Source organism: Dermochelys coriacea, chromosome 3 (genome assembly GCF_009764565.3).
Source record: "Dermochelys coriacea isolate rDerCor1 chromosome 3, rDerCor1.pri.v4, whole genome shotgun sequence".
Taxonomy (NCBI): domain Eukaryota; kingdom Metazoa; phylum Chordata; order Testudines; family Dermochelyidae; genus Dermochelys; species Dermochelys coriacea.
Genome location: NC_050070.1, coordinates 161353937 through 161369686, shown reverse-complemented (window position 1 = coordinate 161369686; position 15750 = coordinate 161353937). Strand labels below are relative to the sequence as shown.

General features: G+C 45.3%; 1 protein-coding gene across 1 annotated transcript; it reads left to right on the top strand.

The window, feature by feature from the left end:
- The first annotated feature begins 3707 nt into the window (after window positions 1-3707).
- DEGS1 (delta 4-desaturase, sphingolipid 1) lies at window positions 3708-11025 on the top strand. The gene is made up of 3 exons (XM_038396512.2): window positions 3708-3866; window positions 6531-7273; window positions 10400-11025. The coding sequence occupies exons 1-3, from the start codon at window positions 3785-3787 to the stop codon at window positions 10544-10546; spliced, it is 972 nt and encodes a 323-aa protein (XP_038252440.1). The 5' UTR covers window positions 3708-3784; the 3' UTR covers window positions 10547-11025.
- The last annotated feature ends 4725 nt before the right edge of the window (window positions 11026-15750 follow it).

Sequence of the window (15750 nt, the reverse complement as noted above, 5' to 3'; positions counted from 1 at the left end):
TCGGAGTGTTGCTCTTCTAAGACTTCTGAAAGCATTCTCCACACCTTGTCCCTCTTCAGAATTTGGAAAGCACTTCAGATTCTTAAACCCTCGGTCAAGTGCTGTAGCTATCTTTAGAAATCTCACATTGGTACCTTCTTTGTGTTTTGTGAAATCTGCAGTGAAAGTATTCTTAAAATGAACAACATATGCCAGGTCATCATCCAAAACTGTTATAACATGAACTATATGGCAGAATGTGGGTAAAACAGAGCAGGGGACATTCAATTCTCCCCCCAAGGAGTTCAATCACAAATTTAATGAGCGCATTATTTTTTTAACGAGTGTCATCGGCATGGAAGCATGTCCTCTGGAATGGTGGCTGAAGCATGAAGGGACATACAGAGGTTTAGCATATCTGGCAGGTAAATACCTTGTAATACCAGCTACAAAAGTGTCATGCAAATGCCTGTTCTCACTTTCTGGTGACATTGTAAATAAGAAGAGAGCAGCATTATCTCCTGTAAATGTAAACAAACTTGTTTGTCTTAGCGACTGGCTGAACAAGAAGTAGCACTGCGTGGACTTGCAGGCTCTGCAGTTTTACATTGTTTTGTTTTTGCATGTAGCTATGTAACAAAAAAAATCTATATTTGTAAATTGCACTTTCACAGTAAAGAAATTGCACTACAGTACTCGTATGAGGTGAATTGAAAAATACTATTTCTTTTGTTTATCATTTTACAGTGCAAATATTTGTAATAAAAAATAATATACACTTTGATTTCAATTGCAACACAGAATACAATATATATGAAAAAAGTAGAAAAACATCCAAAAAATATAATGTATTTCAATTGGTATTCTATTGTTTAACAGTGCGATTAAAAATGTGATTAATTGCAATTAATTTTTTGGAGTTAATCGCGTGAGTTAACTGTGACTAATCGACAGCCCTACTTTAAATCCTTCTGTAAGACTTGTCTCTGCTATGATGTCTACAAAACCCAGCTTTCATAGCGCGGCAGGTGACAAGCTGTGACTATTCTCCTTTTCCACTTTCCTTGTCCTATTCTCTTCCTCACTACCACTACTTCACTTAAAAAAAATGCACATAGCTACCAATGCTATGCCTGTACTTCACCAGATTCATTTGTTCCTATGTTGTCTCCACATGTCCTATCCTTTGTCTGTGTATGTTTTGAGACTGAAAACCTTGCAAAGCAGGGATTGTCTCTTTTCTGTTTCTACAGCACTAAGTGGTGCCCCCAATCCCAAGTAGGGCCTTTGGTCACTACCATAGTATAAATATTAATGATAATAAAAACCTACCTTGACTGGCTCCTTCTGAACTTTGATGGATCCATCATAGTACAGGAACTTTGCAGGTAGGGCATGACACCTCATTGTATGATAATCAGTTCTCTGTATGTTTAAAAAGAACGATTTTGATTATTTTCATTTTGAGTACAAAGTACATTCATTCATTTTGAGTCAAAGTACAAACACAATGGGCACATATTGTTCCAAGACAATGTGCTTAGGTTCACAACAGACTTCAGAATCTTTGCATTACCTGACTTAGCTTCCTAGTTGCTGCCCATCCTCTCCTTTGGGGACAATGTTCTGCCAGACAACTAGATTTGCATTCTTTAGAAGCAGATCACTTTCCCTGCTACTGCACAGTATCTGTACTACGTACACCACTCTCAGTCCTCCAAGACTCAAGGCTTGTCTTCACTGCAGCGTGAGGTCAAGATATAACTCAAGTGTGTTACCTCAACCGACTCCGGAACTAACACAGCAGTGAAAGCAAACCTCAAATAGAGACATACACCTTTCAACGACAAGACAAGATTAATAATATTCACAGCAGAGTTAACTCCTATTGAGTTAGCCTAGCTTGAGTGTAAACACTTGACATTATGAAAAAAAAACAAAAACCCAAAATCCAACCAACAACAAAAAAAAACACTAAACCACTACACACCAAAATAAACTCACTCAAGCTGCACAGGGTGATTGTACCAGCAGTCCAGGGTGTTAGTATTTGCAGTGGAGTCCGAACTGCATCTCTAGCTTCAGCATCAGTCTTACTTGAAGAAAAGGAGGACTTGTGGCACCTTAGAGACTAACAAATTTGTTAGAGCATAAGCTTTCATGAGCTACAGCTCACTTCATCGGATGCATTTGGTGGAAAATGCAATCTCCCCTCCGTTTTTTCCACCAAATGCATCCAATGAAGTGAGCTGTAGCTCACGAAAGCTTATGCTCTAATAAATTTGTTAGTCTCTAAGGTGCCACAAGTCGTCCTTTTCTTTTTGCGAATACAGACGAACACGGCTGCTACTCTGAAACCTGTCTTACTTGAGCGTCAGCCCATGCCACTTGACAGGCCAGCTACCTCAACTGTGACTGACAGAAACGTGTTTTTATCTCGTGGTAGGTCATGCGCGTTAACCTATCCCATTGTAAAAACACAGAGGAGACAGGGCACTCTCACTTTACTGCCAGGTGAACTAGGCGAGGTCAACCCCTGGCTGGGATCTAGTGCTGACCTCGCCTAGGTTCCTCAGGGTAAAATACAAGGGCCGCTGTCGCCACTCAGGATTTTACAGTGCGATAACGATCACGCCTTCCTTATCTGGCGGTAAAAACATCACCTTTGGGTCTGTGAAGCCAAAGCCCTTAAAGCACCACTTACCTGGAGCCAGCGCTTTCCCTGCGGGACAGAGTTTGGTTAAAAGAAAAGGAGGACTTGTGGCACCTTAGAGACTAACAAATTTATTAGAGCATAAGCTTTCGTGAGCTACAGCTCACTTCATCGGATGCATTTGGTGGAAAAAAAAAGAGTTTGGTTAGAGGCCCCATTGGTGTCATGCACCTCAAGCTAACCGGGCCGTGCCTACAGGTATCCATGAGTATCACAGCAACACGCCATGCCTGCACAGCATCGTGTGTGCACATAGGGATCCCCCCGCCCCGCGGCATAGCGCGTGAGCACCGTTTCAGAGGCTGGGAAATCAGTCCGGGACCGGCCAGGATGGGAGGCTGCTTTGCTGCTGCCGGCCAAGCGCCTCGCACACACTGGGGGGCTTCTTGCATCCCTCCAACCTCCCCTGCCCCATGGCCACCCTCTATTTCAGGGACTCTCTGCAGCCCACGGCTCTGTATGGCCCCCATTATTTCCCACCCCAGGTGGGGGGGGGTGACGAGGGGACGCGCGGCGAGGAGGACACGCCAGGCCAGCAGAAGCGGGGCTTTGCGGGGAATAGGGAGGCAGCCGGGGGAGCGTGGGGGCGGCACGAGGGAGCGGTGTCTGGGGGAGGGGCGATGGGGACTCACTCCGCTGCTGGGGGCTCCCCCTCTACCCCCCGCCCGCTGCCCGGGGCGGGTGACATGCTGACAGACCCGGCCTCCCCCCGGGGCGGGCCACGCTCGCGCCGCGGCTACCCCTGCCCCAGCCAACTACCTAACGGTCCTGCTTCACGAGGCTCCCGCCGCCGCCTACGTCACGTCTTGCCCCGCCCCTTGGGGCCCCGAATATTATCTGCAAACACCGTTATTTAATCCGTTAAAAGCTTAGTCAATATTCGTAGAACGCAAAGGGGCGGGGGGGGAATCAGTAAAAACGGGTTTAGCAAGGGGTGGGGGTGAGCCCATCAAGCGCCGGCCAATCAGCAGCAGCGGGGGCGTAGCCGGCGAGACACCTCCTCTCTATATAAAGGGAGCGCGGCACAGCCGCTTTCTGTCCGTGTGCCAGTCGAGCCAGCGAAGGAGGTGCCCGGGCGGGCGGGCGCGCGCGATGGGGAACGCGGTAGCTCGGGAGGATTTTGAGTGGGTTTATACGGACCAGCCCCACGCCGATCGCCGCAAAGCGATCCTAGGTGAGCGAGGGGCCCGGGCAGCTTCCCCTCAGCGCCGGGGCGTCCTGCTGGCGGCGCGTGTGTCTCCCCAGCCGGCTCGCTGTCGGAGCCCGAGGTGCCCTGGGCTCTACCCGTTCCGGCGCGGGGGGAGGGCCTGGTGCCTCCCCACAGGGCACCCGTCGCCTCCAGGCTCGCCGTATCCGCTGGCAGCCGGACTCGCTTGTCGCCCTGCGCGCGCGGGAGGGGCGCTGCCTGCGGGACGGAGCGGCCCTGTCCAGGGGAGGCGGCGTGTGTGCGCGGAGGCCTCGGGGGGGGGGTCCCCCCCGCGCCGAGAGGGCCCGTTTCGGGGGTGGCGAGCCTGGTAAAATGGCTGCCGAGGAAGGGGGGGGCAGGCGGGTGACCACCGGGTCGGCCCCTTGAGCCGGGCTCGGAGGCCGAGCTCTTCAGGCGCCTCGAAGGGCCCACCCCATCCGTGACCGCTAGACACCGCTCCGCCCTGCGGCCGTTGGGGGCGGGGGGGGGGGCAGCGCGATCACCGCCAGGACTCCCCCCCCCCCCCGCCCTGCTGAGGGGGGCGAGACGCCTCGCTCGGCGGCCCGCGAGCAGAGCCCCGGAATGAGGCGTTTCTGGCCTGTCCAGAGGCCGGAGTCAACCCTGCAGATCCGCCCTCCTGGCCGGCGGCTCTGCACGCGCACGGGGAGGCTCCTCGCCCTCGGAGTCACTTTGGGCTGTCTTCCGCTCAGCTGATTTGGGGGAGGGGATTGTCCTGTGGTCAGACACGCATCATATTGTCATGCCTCTCTCAAGTGCACTCGCCGCCTCTTCCCAGCTAACGGGCTGGAGGGAGGACGGGCGGGTCGCTTCCGGTAACGTCTCCGGAATATTTCTTGTTAAAACTGCTTGCCTGGGAAATGGTACACTCCTGCACCTCTGAAGGAGAGGAGGAAGAGCCGTTTTTGTGTTGTGATCTTGCTGGCAGAACAACTGTTTGAGATGGAAATCGTGAAGCAGGCCGCACTGTTGGGCTGTGTACTATAGCGATGGATGTGGTCAGGTCTATGAAACTGACGGTGCTTGTAGGGTGGTGGGAAGGGAAATGGTGACTATACTACTGTGTTTCCGAAAAGCAGACCTTGCCCCACCCCCTGAAGTAGGGGTCCGGCATGTAGAACTACTTAGGGAGAAGTCCACAGGAGACTTAAATAGGACTTCTGATCAGGTGTTACCAGATGAACACTTCCCTTTTTAAAATTGGGGTGTTTTTTCAGTTAACACTGGCAATGAGCCCTTGTATCTGAGTGCTTGTCTACACAGCAGTAATGCAGACAACTGGGGTGTGATTTCTAAAGTGCACTAGTGTGTTGCGCATTAGTTTGTCCATGTGGACCCTGCTGGTGTGCACTATAGGTTCCTTCCTGTGTGTGAATGTAGTGGTCATTGAAGCAGTGCTACATTAAAGTGCACTAGGGAATAGTAAAGAAACATTACTTGTTAGTGCGTGTAATTTTTTGGCCATCTACATAGAACTCAAATTGCTAAAAAGAAACACTACATATAAATTATGGTGGGTCTACATCTAACTGATGGGTGGGGATTGGCTTCACTTTCATTTCATTTTCTTGAGGCTGGGAAACACTACTATACCAAATGCAGAGGTTACTTTTTAAACCCTAAAGTGAGCATTAACCCCCTGAAGTGGACAAAATAGTCAGTACTCTGACTAGTTTGTGACTAGCTTTATAATGAGTGGTCCAGATTTGCCTAAATTAGGTGTAGCTTGCACAACCAAGTCATCCCAAGAGTGGGATGTGGAGGGAGGGCAATTTTACTAGCTGAGGTTCTGTTCTGGGAAGGTAATACTAAGCCTCAGGAAGTTGTATCAAGTTTTTGACCACTGTCTCCTTGTCCATGACCACTTAGAGTTAGGGCCTTCTGCAATTTGGGTTGTCTGCCTTGTTTTGCTACAGCTTCCCTGGCTGTACCTATGGTAAAAGCTGGTGTAGAGCCTGAAATAGAATATCTGGCAGCTGTTGTGATGGATACAACTCTAGCAAGGACTATAAATCTTAGGTGGATTGTGTAACAAATGCTGCTTGTACACTCTTGGTCTTAAAGGAATATTGGTACAACTAATAGTGCTTTCAGAAGCTTAATTACTGAAGTAAAAATGACAGTTCATAAATAGGAATCTTTACATGTCTGCCCAAGACGAGTCTGAAGTTGCTTATCTTTAATTTTCTCATCCCTAAAAAGGGTATAATATTTGTGCCTCAGGTGTAGGATTAATTTTAAATCTGTAGCAAACTGTGGAATTGCATGATAAGTATTAAGAGGCTTTGGGTTTCTAGATGAAAATAACACCAAGTTCCACTAAACTACAGCAGCACTCTTTGATCTTGCTCAATATTTCAGGCATACACATGCCTACAGCATTCAAACAATTCCCAACATGTACATGCAAACTACTAATGTAATTGAATTGCCAAAAATGTAGGAAGACTTGAGTTGAGTGGACTCATTCCTTAATGAATGGAATCCATTTTGGGGGTGCGGGGGGGGGGGAGAGAGGGTGTACTAGTAAGCTGCTTGTGTGGCTGAGAACTTTGGCTCTGCTAAAGTGTACTTGACATTTTTCTCTTTGCATTAACTTTGCATTTTTCTCTTTGCATCTTCTCCCCATAACAGTTAAACATCCAGAAATAAAAGCTTTAATGAAGCCAGACTACAACTTGATCTGGGTGGTTGTACTGATGGTTCTTGGGCAGTTGATTGCATTTTATCTAGTTAAAGACTTGGACTGGAAATGGGTTATGTTCTGGGCGTATGTTTTTGGCAGCTGCATCAGTCACTCAATGACTCTGGCTATTCATGAGATCTCTCACAATAGTGCCTTTGGCAATTGCAGAGCTATGTGGAATCGGTGGTTTGGAATATTTGCCAATCTTCCTCTTGGCCTCCCATACTCTATATCTTTCAAGAGATACCACATGGATCATCATCGCTATCTAGGAGGTGATGGAATTGATGTGGACATTCCTACTGACTTGGAAGGCTGGTTTTTCTGTACTCGTTTTAGGAAGTTCATATGGATTGTTCTTCAGCCCTTTTTCTATGCTATTCGACCTCTCTGCATTAATCCCAAACCAATTTCTCGATTGGAAATCATCAACTTGTTGGCTCAGCTCTCTTTTGATGTTGTAATATACTACTACTTGGGAATTAAATCAGCCTTCTACATGCTTGCAGGATCAATACTTGGACTGGGGTTGCACCCAATTTCAGGACACTTCATAGCTGAACATTATATGTTCTTAAAGGGACATGAGACTTACTCCTATTATGGGCCACTTAATTTGCTCACTTTTAATGTTGGCTACCACAATGAACACCATGACTTTCCTAATATTCCTGGCAAGAACCTTCCATTGGTAAGTACACTTTCAAGAATATATAAAGCTAATGGTAAAAACAAAACTTATGTCAGTGCTTGTTTTAGTTTAAGGGTTGGCGAACTTTTTGGCCTGAGGGCCACATCTGGGTATAGAAATTGAGGTTGAGGGGCAGGGGTTGCTGGCTTCAGGCTGGGGCTAGAAATGAGGTTCAGGGTGCAGGAGAGGGCTCTGGGCTGGGGAAGGGGGGGTGAGGGCCCTCCAGGCTGGGACTGAGGGGTTCAGAGCAGGAGGGGGGATTAGGGCAGGGAGTTGGGGCACATTTCCCTTCTCTGGCTCCTAGGTGGAGATGTGGCCAGGCAATCTCAGTTGTGCATTGCCCTGTCTGCAGGCACTACCCCTGCAGCTCCCATTGGCCACGGTTCCCAGACAATGGGAACTGCAGGGGTGGGGCAATGTGCAGAGCAGAGCCTCCTGGCTACCCTTATGAATAGGAGCCAGAGGGGGGGCCATGCTGCTGCTTCCAGGAGCTGCACAAAGCAGCCCCTGACCCTGCTCCCTGGCTGGAGGGGGGCAAGCCTGAGACCCCACTCTCCAGCGAGAGCTTGAGGGCTGGATTAAAACAGCTACCAGTGCTGATCTGGGCTGTAGTTTGCCTGCCCCTGTTTTTAGTTAAATTTTTGGTTGAAGGAGGACACTTAAAGTAGCAGTACCTAAAGTATCCACTAAAGACTTAAAACTATACTATGTGAAATTCTGTTATAACAATCTTAAGTGTTGCTTCTAATTGTCCTTCCCCATCCAGCCTTGCAATCTGTTTCTTTTCTATTTGTCTACTGGGAAATGCTTGACGGCACGTAGCATACTTTTGTTTTTGTAGTAATTCAGTTTCTCTCCTTTTGGTTTCTGTTTCCAACACCGCAGTAGAAGAGAAATACTCACTATAAAACAAATGGGAAGAAACAAGAACAGTGAAACTACAGTCTTTAAAAAGACTGCATTTTAGTTTGAGCATTTCTTAAATAAAAGCTTGCATAGCTAGTCTGATCCTTCTGCTTACATAGGGATGCTTCCCTTGACTATTTTTTAGCAAACTGATTAACAGCTTCCTGTTAATAAGCAAAAACTAATGTTTACCTCAGACTAACATTTGGGGAGTTTCCAAATTCTTGATGGATCATCCTACCACAAACATTAAGTAAAGCTTTTTTTATATCTGCATGCTAATTTAACTGCACCCATACTGCCACAAATGCAGTACTCTGGCCACATCTCAACTGAGAATTTTCTCACTAGTTCCAACTGGTAGCTTCCTCTGAAGCTGCAATTGAGACCGTATCTGTTTTTTGTCAACTTTACTATCTCCACATGTGGAGATGCAGCTGTTTAGCAATTTTAAGACTTAATTCCTATGTCCTACAATGGAATCTGAGAAATCCTTCAGGTAGCCATTATGCACAGGTAGCCATTATGTCTTCAATCATGTTACATAATTTCTTTCAGAGTAGCAGCCATGTTGGTCTGTAGTCGCAAAAAGAAAAGGAGTACTTGTGGCACCTTAGAGACTAACAAATTTATTTGAGCGTAAGCTTGTGAGCTACAGCTCACTTCATCAATGTAGCTCACAAAAGCTTATGCTCAAATAAATTTTAGTCTCTAAGGTGCCACAAGTACTCTTTTTGCATAATTTCTTTATTTTACATTCCTAAAGGTTGTTGCAGTTCAAAAAATAGCAAATAGTAAAGTTGCATAACATATTAACATGCCCTTTGGAATACTTAATGCAAACCACACTGGGGGGAGGGGAGGAACTGGCCTTTCTGCAGGTTTTGAACTGGGAATATTTATTCCGCCTCTCCCTGTGGAATCGTTAATGATATCTTAATGGATTTCTACCTTGGCTGATCTACTCTCTGAGAAGACCAGTTAGAAGATCCATATTTCAGTGTTCTAAATTCAGTGGCCAGAAAGCATTGATAGTCTCAGATGATCTGAAGTTCCTAGGCTGCTTGCTGTACTATATTGATAGGTACCGGGAAAAGGTACTTCGTCAATAAGTGTCACAAGTTGCCCTGACTATTAGTCTTCAGTTTCAGAGTAGTTCATCAGCTGTTACTGCACCAATATATCTGCCCTGACTGATTATAATCATGGGCTTCAAATGTGCTAATTCCAAATACCTCATGCCAGACCAGTTGTCTCCATATCAAACCCAGACTTTCAAGCTTTTTCTCTCCTCTCTTCCCTACCCACATCACCATTTCAGCTCTGTGCCAACTGCTTGATTGTTCCCAATTCAGGACCCAGTCAGTTGTCTTCAATACTTTGGTCCCCTTGCTTCTAAACCCCCTTCTGTGTATATAACTCCTTGGACCATTATTAGGTGAACATGTGTTTTATGTACCAAGTGTCGCACAACTCAGCCTTAGACTGAACTAGAACTATGTACACACTGCCACCTTCCTGAATGACTCAAGTTACAACAACCTAACACCAGTGTGGACAGCACTGTTAGCAAGAGAATGTGTCCTGATGACATAGCTACTGCTGCTCTTGGGAGCTGGAGTGATTAAGTTGATGGGAGATCTTTCTCCCATCTGCTTAGTGTCTGCACTAGCAGTGGTGCAGCTGTGCCACTGTACACTCTGTAGTGTAGCTGTAGCCTCATCCAGATAAGCAAAAGCAGACCAGTGGCCCTTTTGGGGGGAGGAGAAGGAGGAGGAAGAGAAACACACTCTGGACAAAGCAAGAACTGTGACTAAATATCCCATGTAGATCCCATCTCTTAGTTTAGGAGTACCTAAAAGGCCTTCCCTGCAATCAGAAATTAAGCAAGCAGCTGGCTTGGGCATTAAAACAGCTTTGCCTTCTCACAACAATACATGTTAAAACTCTGATAGCTCTACACTGGGTGAATAAAACTTACTAAATAAAAAACCACACAGGTTTATTAAAAATCCATTTAATCTTAAATTTAAAACTGACAACCTATAAGGTCTAAATTTTATAATTGGCTAATGCTGCTAAAAGTAAATTTCTTAGCACTCCCAGTTGTTTGAAGACTTTATTCTCTTCTGCTTCTAGAAATACTGGCAGAAACACTGGAGGGGAAGAAGTCTTGAGCTTAAACAAATATGAATAAACCTTAATTTTTTTTCCTCTTAGGTGAAGAAAATAGCAGCTGAATACTATGATCATCTTCCACAGTATAACTCCTGGATAAAAGTACTTTATGACTTTGTGATGGATGACACAATCAGCCCTTACTCACGCATGAAAAGGAAATTAAAGGGTGATGTGAAACAGGATTAAACTTCTGCCAACCAAAAGACTCTGAAAAGCAAGATCTGGGATATTTTCAAGTAGCCGGTACAAGAAATTCTTGCTAAAGAAGTTTATTTGTATCCTGAATTAAACTTCAGACATCTACAAGAATGCATTGGTGTATCCTGAAACAGACCTTTTCAGACTAATTAGACTACCACTAGCTAAACATTCTAACAGTCATTGGTGTAACTAATATACAAAACACATGATTTAATATGCTGAATGTATGTGTAAAATGGTACTTAAGTTTGTTTTAGAATATGTATTTCTTGTACTCAGACACCTGTTTCTGGCTTGTCTGTTTAGACCTATAAAAGATACTTCAAAATATTTACACTTCTGGCTTGTCCTGTGCTGCCCATTCCATGCTTACAACTTAGTCAATTGTAGTATTAAAGTTCATACTTTAAGTTAATCATGTTAATTCTAAGCTACCTTAAGTCATTAAATGTGGTTTCAACTTGTTTCTGTCTCTGAACTTCTGGGGGGTGGGCAGTAGGGGAGAAAATAACCATCTAAACAGCAGTTAATCAGTGAGTGAATCTGCCTTGATGGCTCATTCACTACTGAACCACTGCAGTGGCAGATCCAAGTTTTATCAGTAATGACAATTATACTACCACTAGTATTGAAAACTACTTCATGAGGCTGAGGTCGAAGGAGGAGAGCATTTTTTAGAGTGGCAGGCACTCCCTGCCTAGTGTACTGATTTTTGTGGAGCATATTCTAAGATGCCTATCTCTTCCCCCATTCATTGAGAAGGGAGCCTGGGGGCCTAACTCAGCTTTGGCAATTCAAGGGTTTCTGGGACTGTTTAGGCATCTGACATTAGGTGCTGTGATGCTCCGCATGGCAATGCCTGAGTCCCTTCAGGGAACCCACCCTTAGGGCTGCCCTTATAATTGACAGATTTTATGACCAATACCTATTTCATCTTGAAAATGAATAATTCAGATAATGGGGAAAATATCACCTGAGGTATACAGATGGCTAGGTGCCTCCTGAACAGGGAAATATAGGTATTGTAACCAGTTTCTTGGTCACTTTTGCATATTTAATGACCTTAGTTAAAGAATTAACTAAACTGCATTAATACAAAGAAAATGAGTACTTGTGGCACCTTAGACTAACATTTGTTTGAGCTTAAGCTTTTGTGAGCTACAGCTCACTTCATTGAATGCTGTAGCTCACAAAGCTTATGCTCGGATAAATTTTAGTCTCCAAGGTGCCACAAGTACTCATTTTCTTTTTACAAATACAGACTAAGAATGCTACCTGCCTTAATACAAAAATCTTTCCCATATATTGTAGGTTAGTATCTACTTAGAAGTATGGCTGGAGAACAGGAAGTGGGATCTGTAAACTTCTGCATCTTCTAATCCTGGCTCTCGTTTTCACTGCCTAGCTCAAAAAAAAAAAACCTGAGCCATGTTCTGTGAAGAATTGATATAAAAACAGAAAATTACATTGATGCACCTTCTGCCATTTTAGAGTGATCATTTATAGGACCAGATTTCTAAAGGTACCAAGAGGGCTTTTTCAAAAGTGCCTATTTGCACCTTTTAAGAATCTGACCTAAAACAGCAGTCCTAAACTTGCATCTCTGTCATAACAGCTGGAGCCAAACTTCTAGCCTTCATTAAGTGGTGGTTTGTACAAGGGAGGCTGAAAGACTATTTTGGCCTGTTTCCATTCTTTGGTTGCCCTTCTCAAGCCACTCTAAAAGGGCCTGATTGTTAGGGGAGTAGATGCTTATTTTCTGAATGTTGGCCTTGTGATTCTGGGTATCCAACTTGAGTCACTTTTGAAAATTTAGGCCCTGTCTGAATTTGGTTAATTCATAAATATCAGTGGCTTAAATTTACAGCCTGCCTACAGAAGTTTAGGTACTTATAAAGAATTAACTTGTTTGGGGCCTATGACAAAATAGTTGGCTTAGTGTACCATGTAACTGCAGTCACTTTTTTCAACTATGCATTTTTATAGCTGTATAGTCAGTTAAGTTCAGTACTTAAAGGTAAACCTATAAATAAATGCTTTTGGATAACACTGGAAAAGTGGCTTTTGTGCTGGATGCCTTGCTAGTAAACTAACTTTCATTGGATTAAAATGTAAGTTTTATATCTAAACCTTAAGTCTAGCTTAACCTCCCCAAAGACTTTTATAAAGGACAGAAATATGAAGCAGTTTGAAAAGTAAAGGGTCAGCTTGCTTTTAATTAACTTTTGGAAGCAGATGGGCATCTGGAAGACTAACATTTGTGTGTGTGGGCAATGAAATTGTCAGATAAAAATGTTAACTTTTTTTAAGCAAAATTATTAGCTAATGTATTTGTTCAATGCCTTTCTGGCTGCTGTTACTTTTTTTAGCAAGTTTTTAGGGTGTGTTTGTAGGGGTTATTATCTAAACTCTTCTGTGCTGAGAAGGCTCTCCGGTGCCTGAATGGGGGATGGACCATCTTCATTAAAACCTTCCCCCTACTTGATAAAAGCTATCTGCTGCTGCTTTGAGTAGTGTCCCTATGCCTGCTTGCTCCACTGTAAGTGTGCTTGCAGCCCTGTACTGCTTATCAGGACTTTAGGAGCAGTATCTGTTAGGACCACAACGGTGCTGTCTCTCCTTGTGCTGCACCACGAGGCTAGTCCACACATGTGGGCTAATGCATCTCAGTTCCTTCTCAACTGCCCTTGGCTAGAGATGGAGCCATTAGCAGTTCATTAAGACTATTGTTTTAATCTACATACCTATAGTTAGTCTCCTAGATATAGTTCTAGGGGTTTTTTCCCTCCCATTTTATCCTTTTAAAAAAAGGAAAGACTTTATTTTTCTTCCCACTTTTTCCCCAAGAGGGTATGCCTGTAAAGAGGCTATCCTCGTCACAGATAAGTACACTCAGTCCACTTGCTGCCTCAGGGACAGCCACATACAATAAAAGTGTAGCCTTCGCCAACAACTCGGGCCAGGATCCCACAAAGACAGAGCTCTGCCAGAAGATTATCTTCATCAAGGTAGCTCTCTGAGCCTAGTTGGGTGCTAGATGCCAGTCCTCCCTACAGCCTTCTACATATTAAGGGCTGTGGGTCAAAAAAGCAGACTACAAACCCCTTTCACAAATGATCTGAGAGAGCCAGAAGCCCCCATAGTGAGCACCGAGATGGTGATCACTTATGACTATCTTGCTCAATATCACTGACACCAAGGCCATCTCAGTCTGACACCTATGGCTCACAGAGACTGCCAGCAACAGGTACTGCTGGCAGGCCCATGGACCCAATGGGCATGGGCACTGACTCCAAACCAACAGACAGGAGTAAGCACTCCTCTAAAAAGCTGCTCCTGGTATGCAAGCCTGTGTCTGTACCATCAGTGAAGGCTCAGCAGAACGAAGGACGTACCCTACATCTCACCTGGGGATTTTCAGCCTCAAGGCATAGCTCCTGCTTGGTTCCAAGACCTAGAAAGCTCCTCTTCAAGAAAGATACAAGAGGTTCTGTCACACAGTAGAAAGTCCTTGACATACATACCTGCAGAAATGATCTAAGATTTCAGAGATGGTGCACATCCCAACAAATCTCCCCAACATCCATGACTCTTCCACACATCCTAGACCAGTCATGCCCAAACTTTTACTCATGCGCCGCCGCCGCCGCCTCCCCCCCAGTAATGGAATGTGTCTGCACCCACTGGAGCAGGGGCCAGCAGCTGGGTCAGGGCCATAGCTAGGGCAGGGCTCAGGGCAGAGTAGGTCAGGGCCAGGATGCTGGCCCAGGCCCTGCTTTGCCCCTCCAGGCATTCCTCCCCTGTGGGGGTGCACTTCACAGTTTGGGGACCACTGTCTTAGACTATGCTCTAACCTAAAATGGTTCAGACTTCCTCTAAGCTCTCTGAGGATCTACCTAGTGGCTATTGTAGCCTTTCACCAACCTGAAAAGGGTTACTCAGTGCTTTTGCACCCAACTACAAAAAGGTTCCTCAAGGGTATAGTAAACCTCTTCCTTCAATCTCAACTTCCTACCCCCACATGGGACCTGAACCTTGTACTGAAAGGGCTGACGAGGCCCACCCCTTTGAACCCATGGCTACCTGTTCGCTAACCTGGTGGGTTTTTTTTAATAGCACTGGGAGACCTGTCTCCCAGCGCTGGTGCCATGACTACACAACCACGTGTAGCACTTTAACGTTGCTAGTGAAGATGTGCCCTTAGATAACCTCTCAGTTTCACATTAGTCAAGTTGATTCACCTTCCAGTCTTCTTTCCCCAGCCTCACCAAGACAATAGGAATGTTATACTACATACCCAAGATGTCAGGAGAACCCTGGCCTTCTACCTGGACAGGACAAAGGCCTTCAGGAAGTCCCCTAGGCTTTTCCTCTCCATGGCGTAGAGCTCCAAGGGCTTAATCATATCCGTCCAAAGACTGTTCAAGTAGACTTGAACTGTATCAAAAATTGCTACCAAGTTCGCAGTGTGACCCCTCCACATGCTATTCATACGCACTCCACAAGGTCAATCTTATCAGTTGCCTTCTTTAAGAATATCTCTATCGCAGAACTCTAGAATGGCAAGCGGTGCATTAGTCCACACGTTCACAAAACACTATGCAATCACTACAGACTCCACCTCTGATGCCATCTTCGGCTCCATGGCACAGTCATCTGTAACTGACCTGACTCAGAAGTCTCGGCCCTCCAGACGGGGTACTGCTCAGGAGTCACCTACAGTGGAGCACCCATAGGACACTACTCAAAGAAGAAGTTACTCACCTTGTGCAGTAATGATTGTTCTTTGAGATGTCTCCCCTATGGGTTCTCCACAACCCCCCTCCTCCCCACATCATCAGAATTCTTGTCATTGACCCTGTAGTAGAGAAGGTACTGAGGGGAATTAGCCCACATGCACTGACTAGCCTCATGCAGGTTCCTATGTACATGTAAGGCCAAAACAATTGAGGACTTGAATTTCTCTGCATAGACTTTTAAAATGTCAGAGCACTTTGACCATTGCTCTCAACCCAGATGCCCTACTTTTATGTAGAAACTATCTGATGTTTGGCTGTCAGCTTCCAGACCCCAATTACAAATTATATCACTGCTAAAATAAAGGTAAAGGGCTCTAGCAAGATGGGGCCCTCTGCAAATGCAAAATATTGCCTTGCATCCTCTACTTTTTTCCTTCTCCAAGTGCTTAT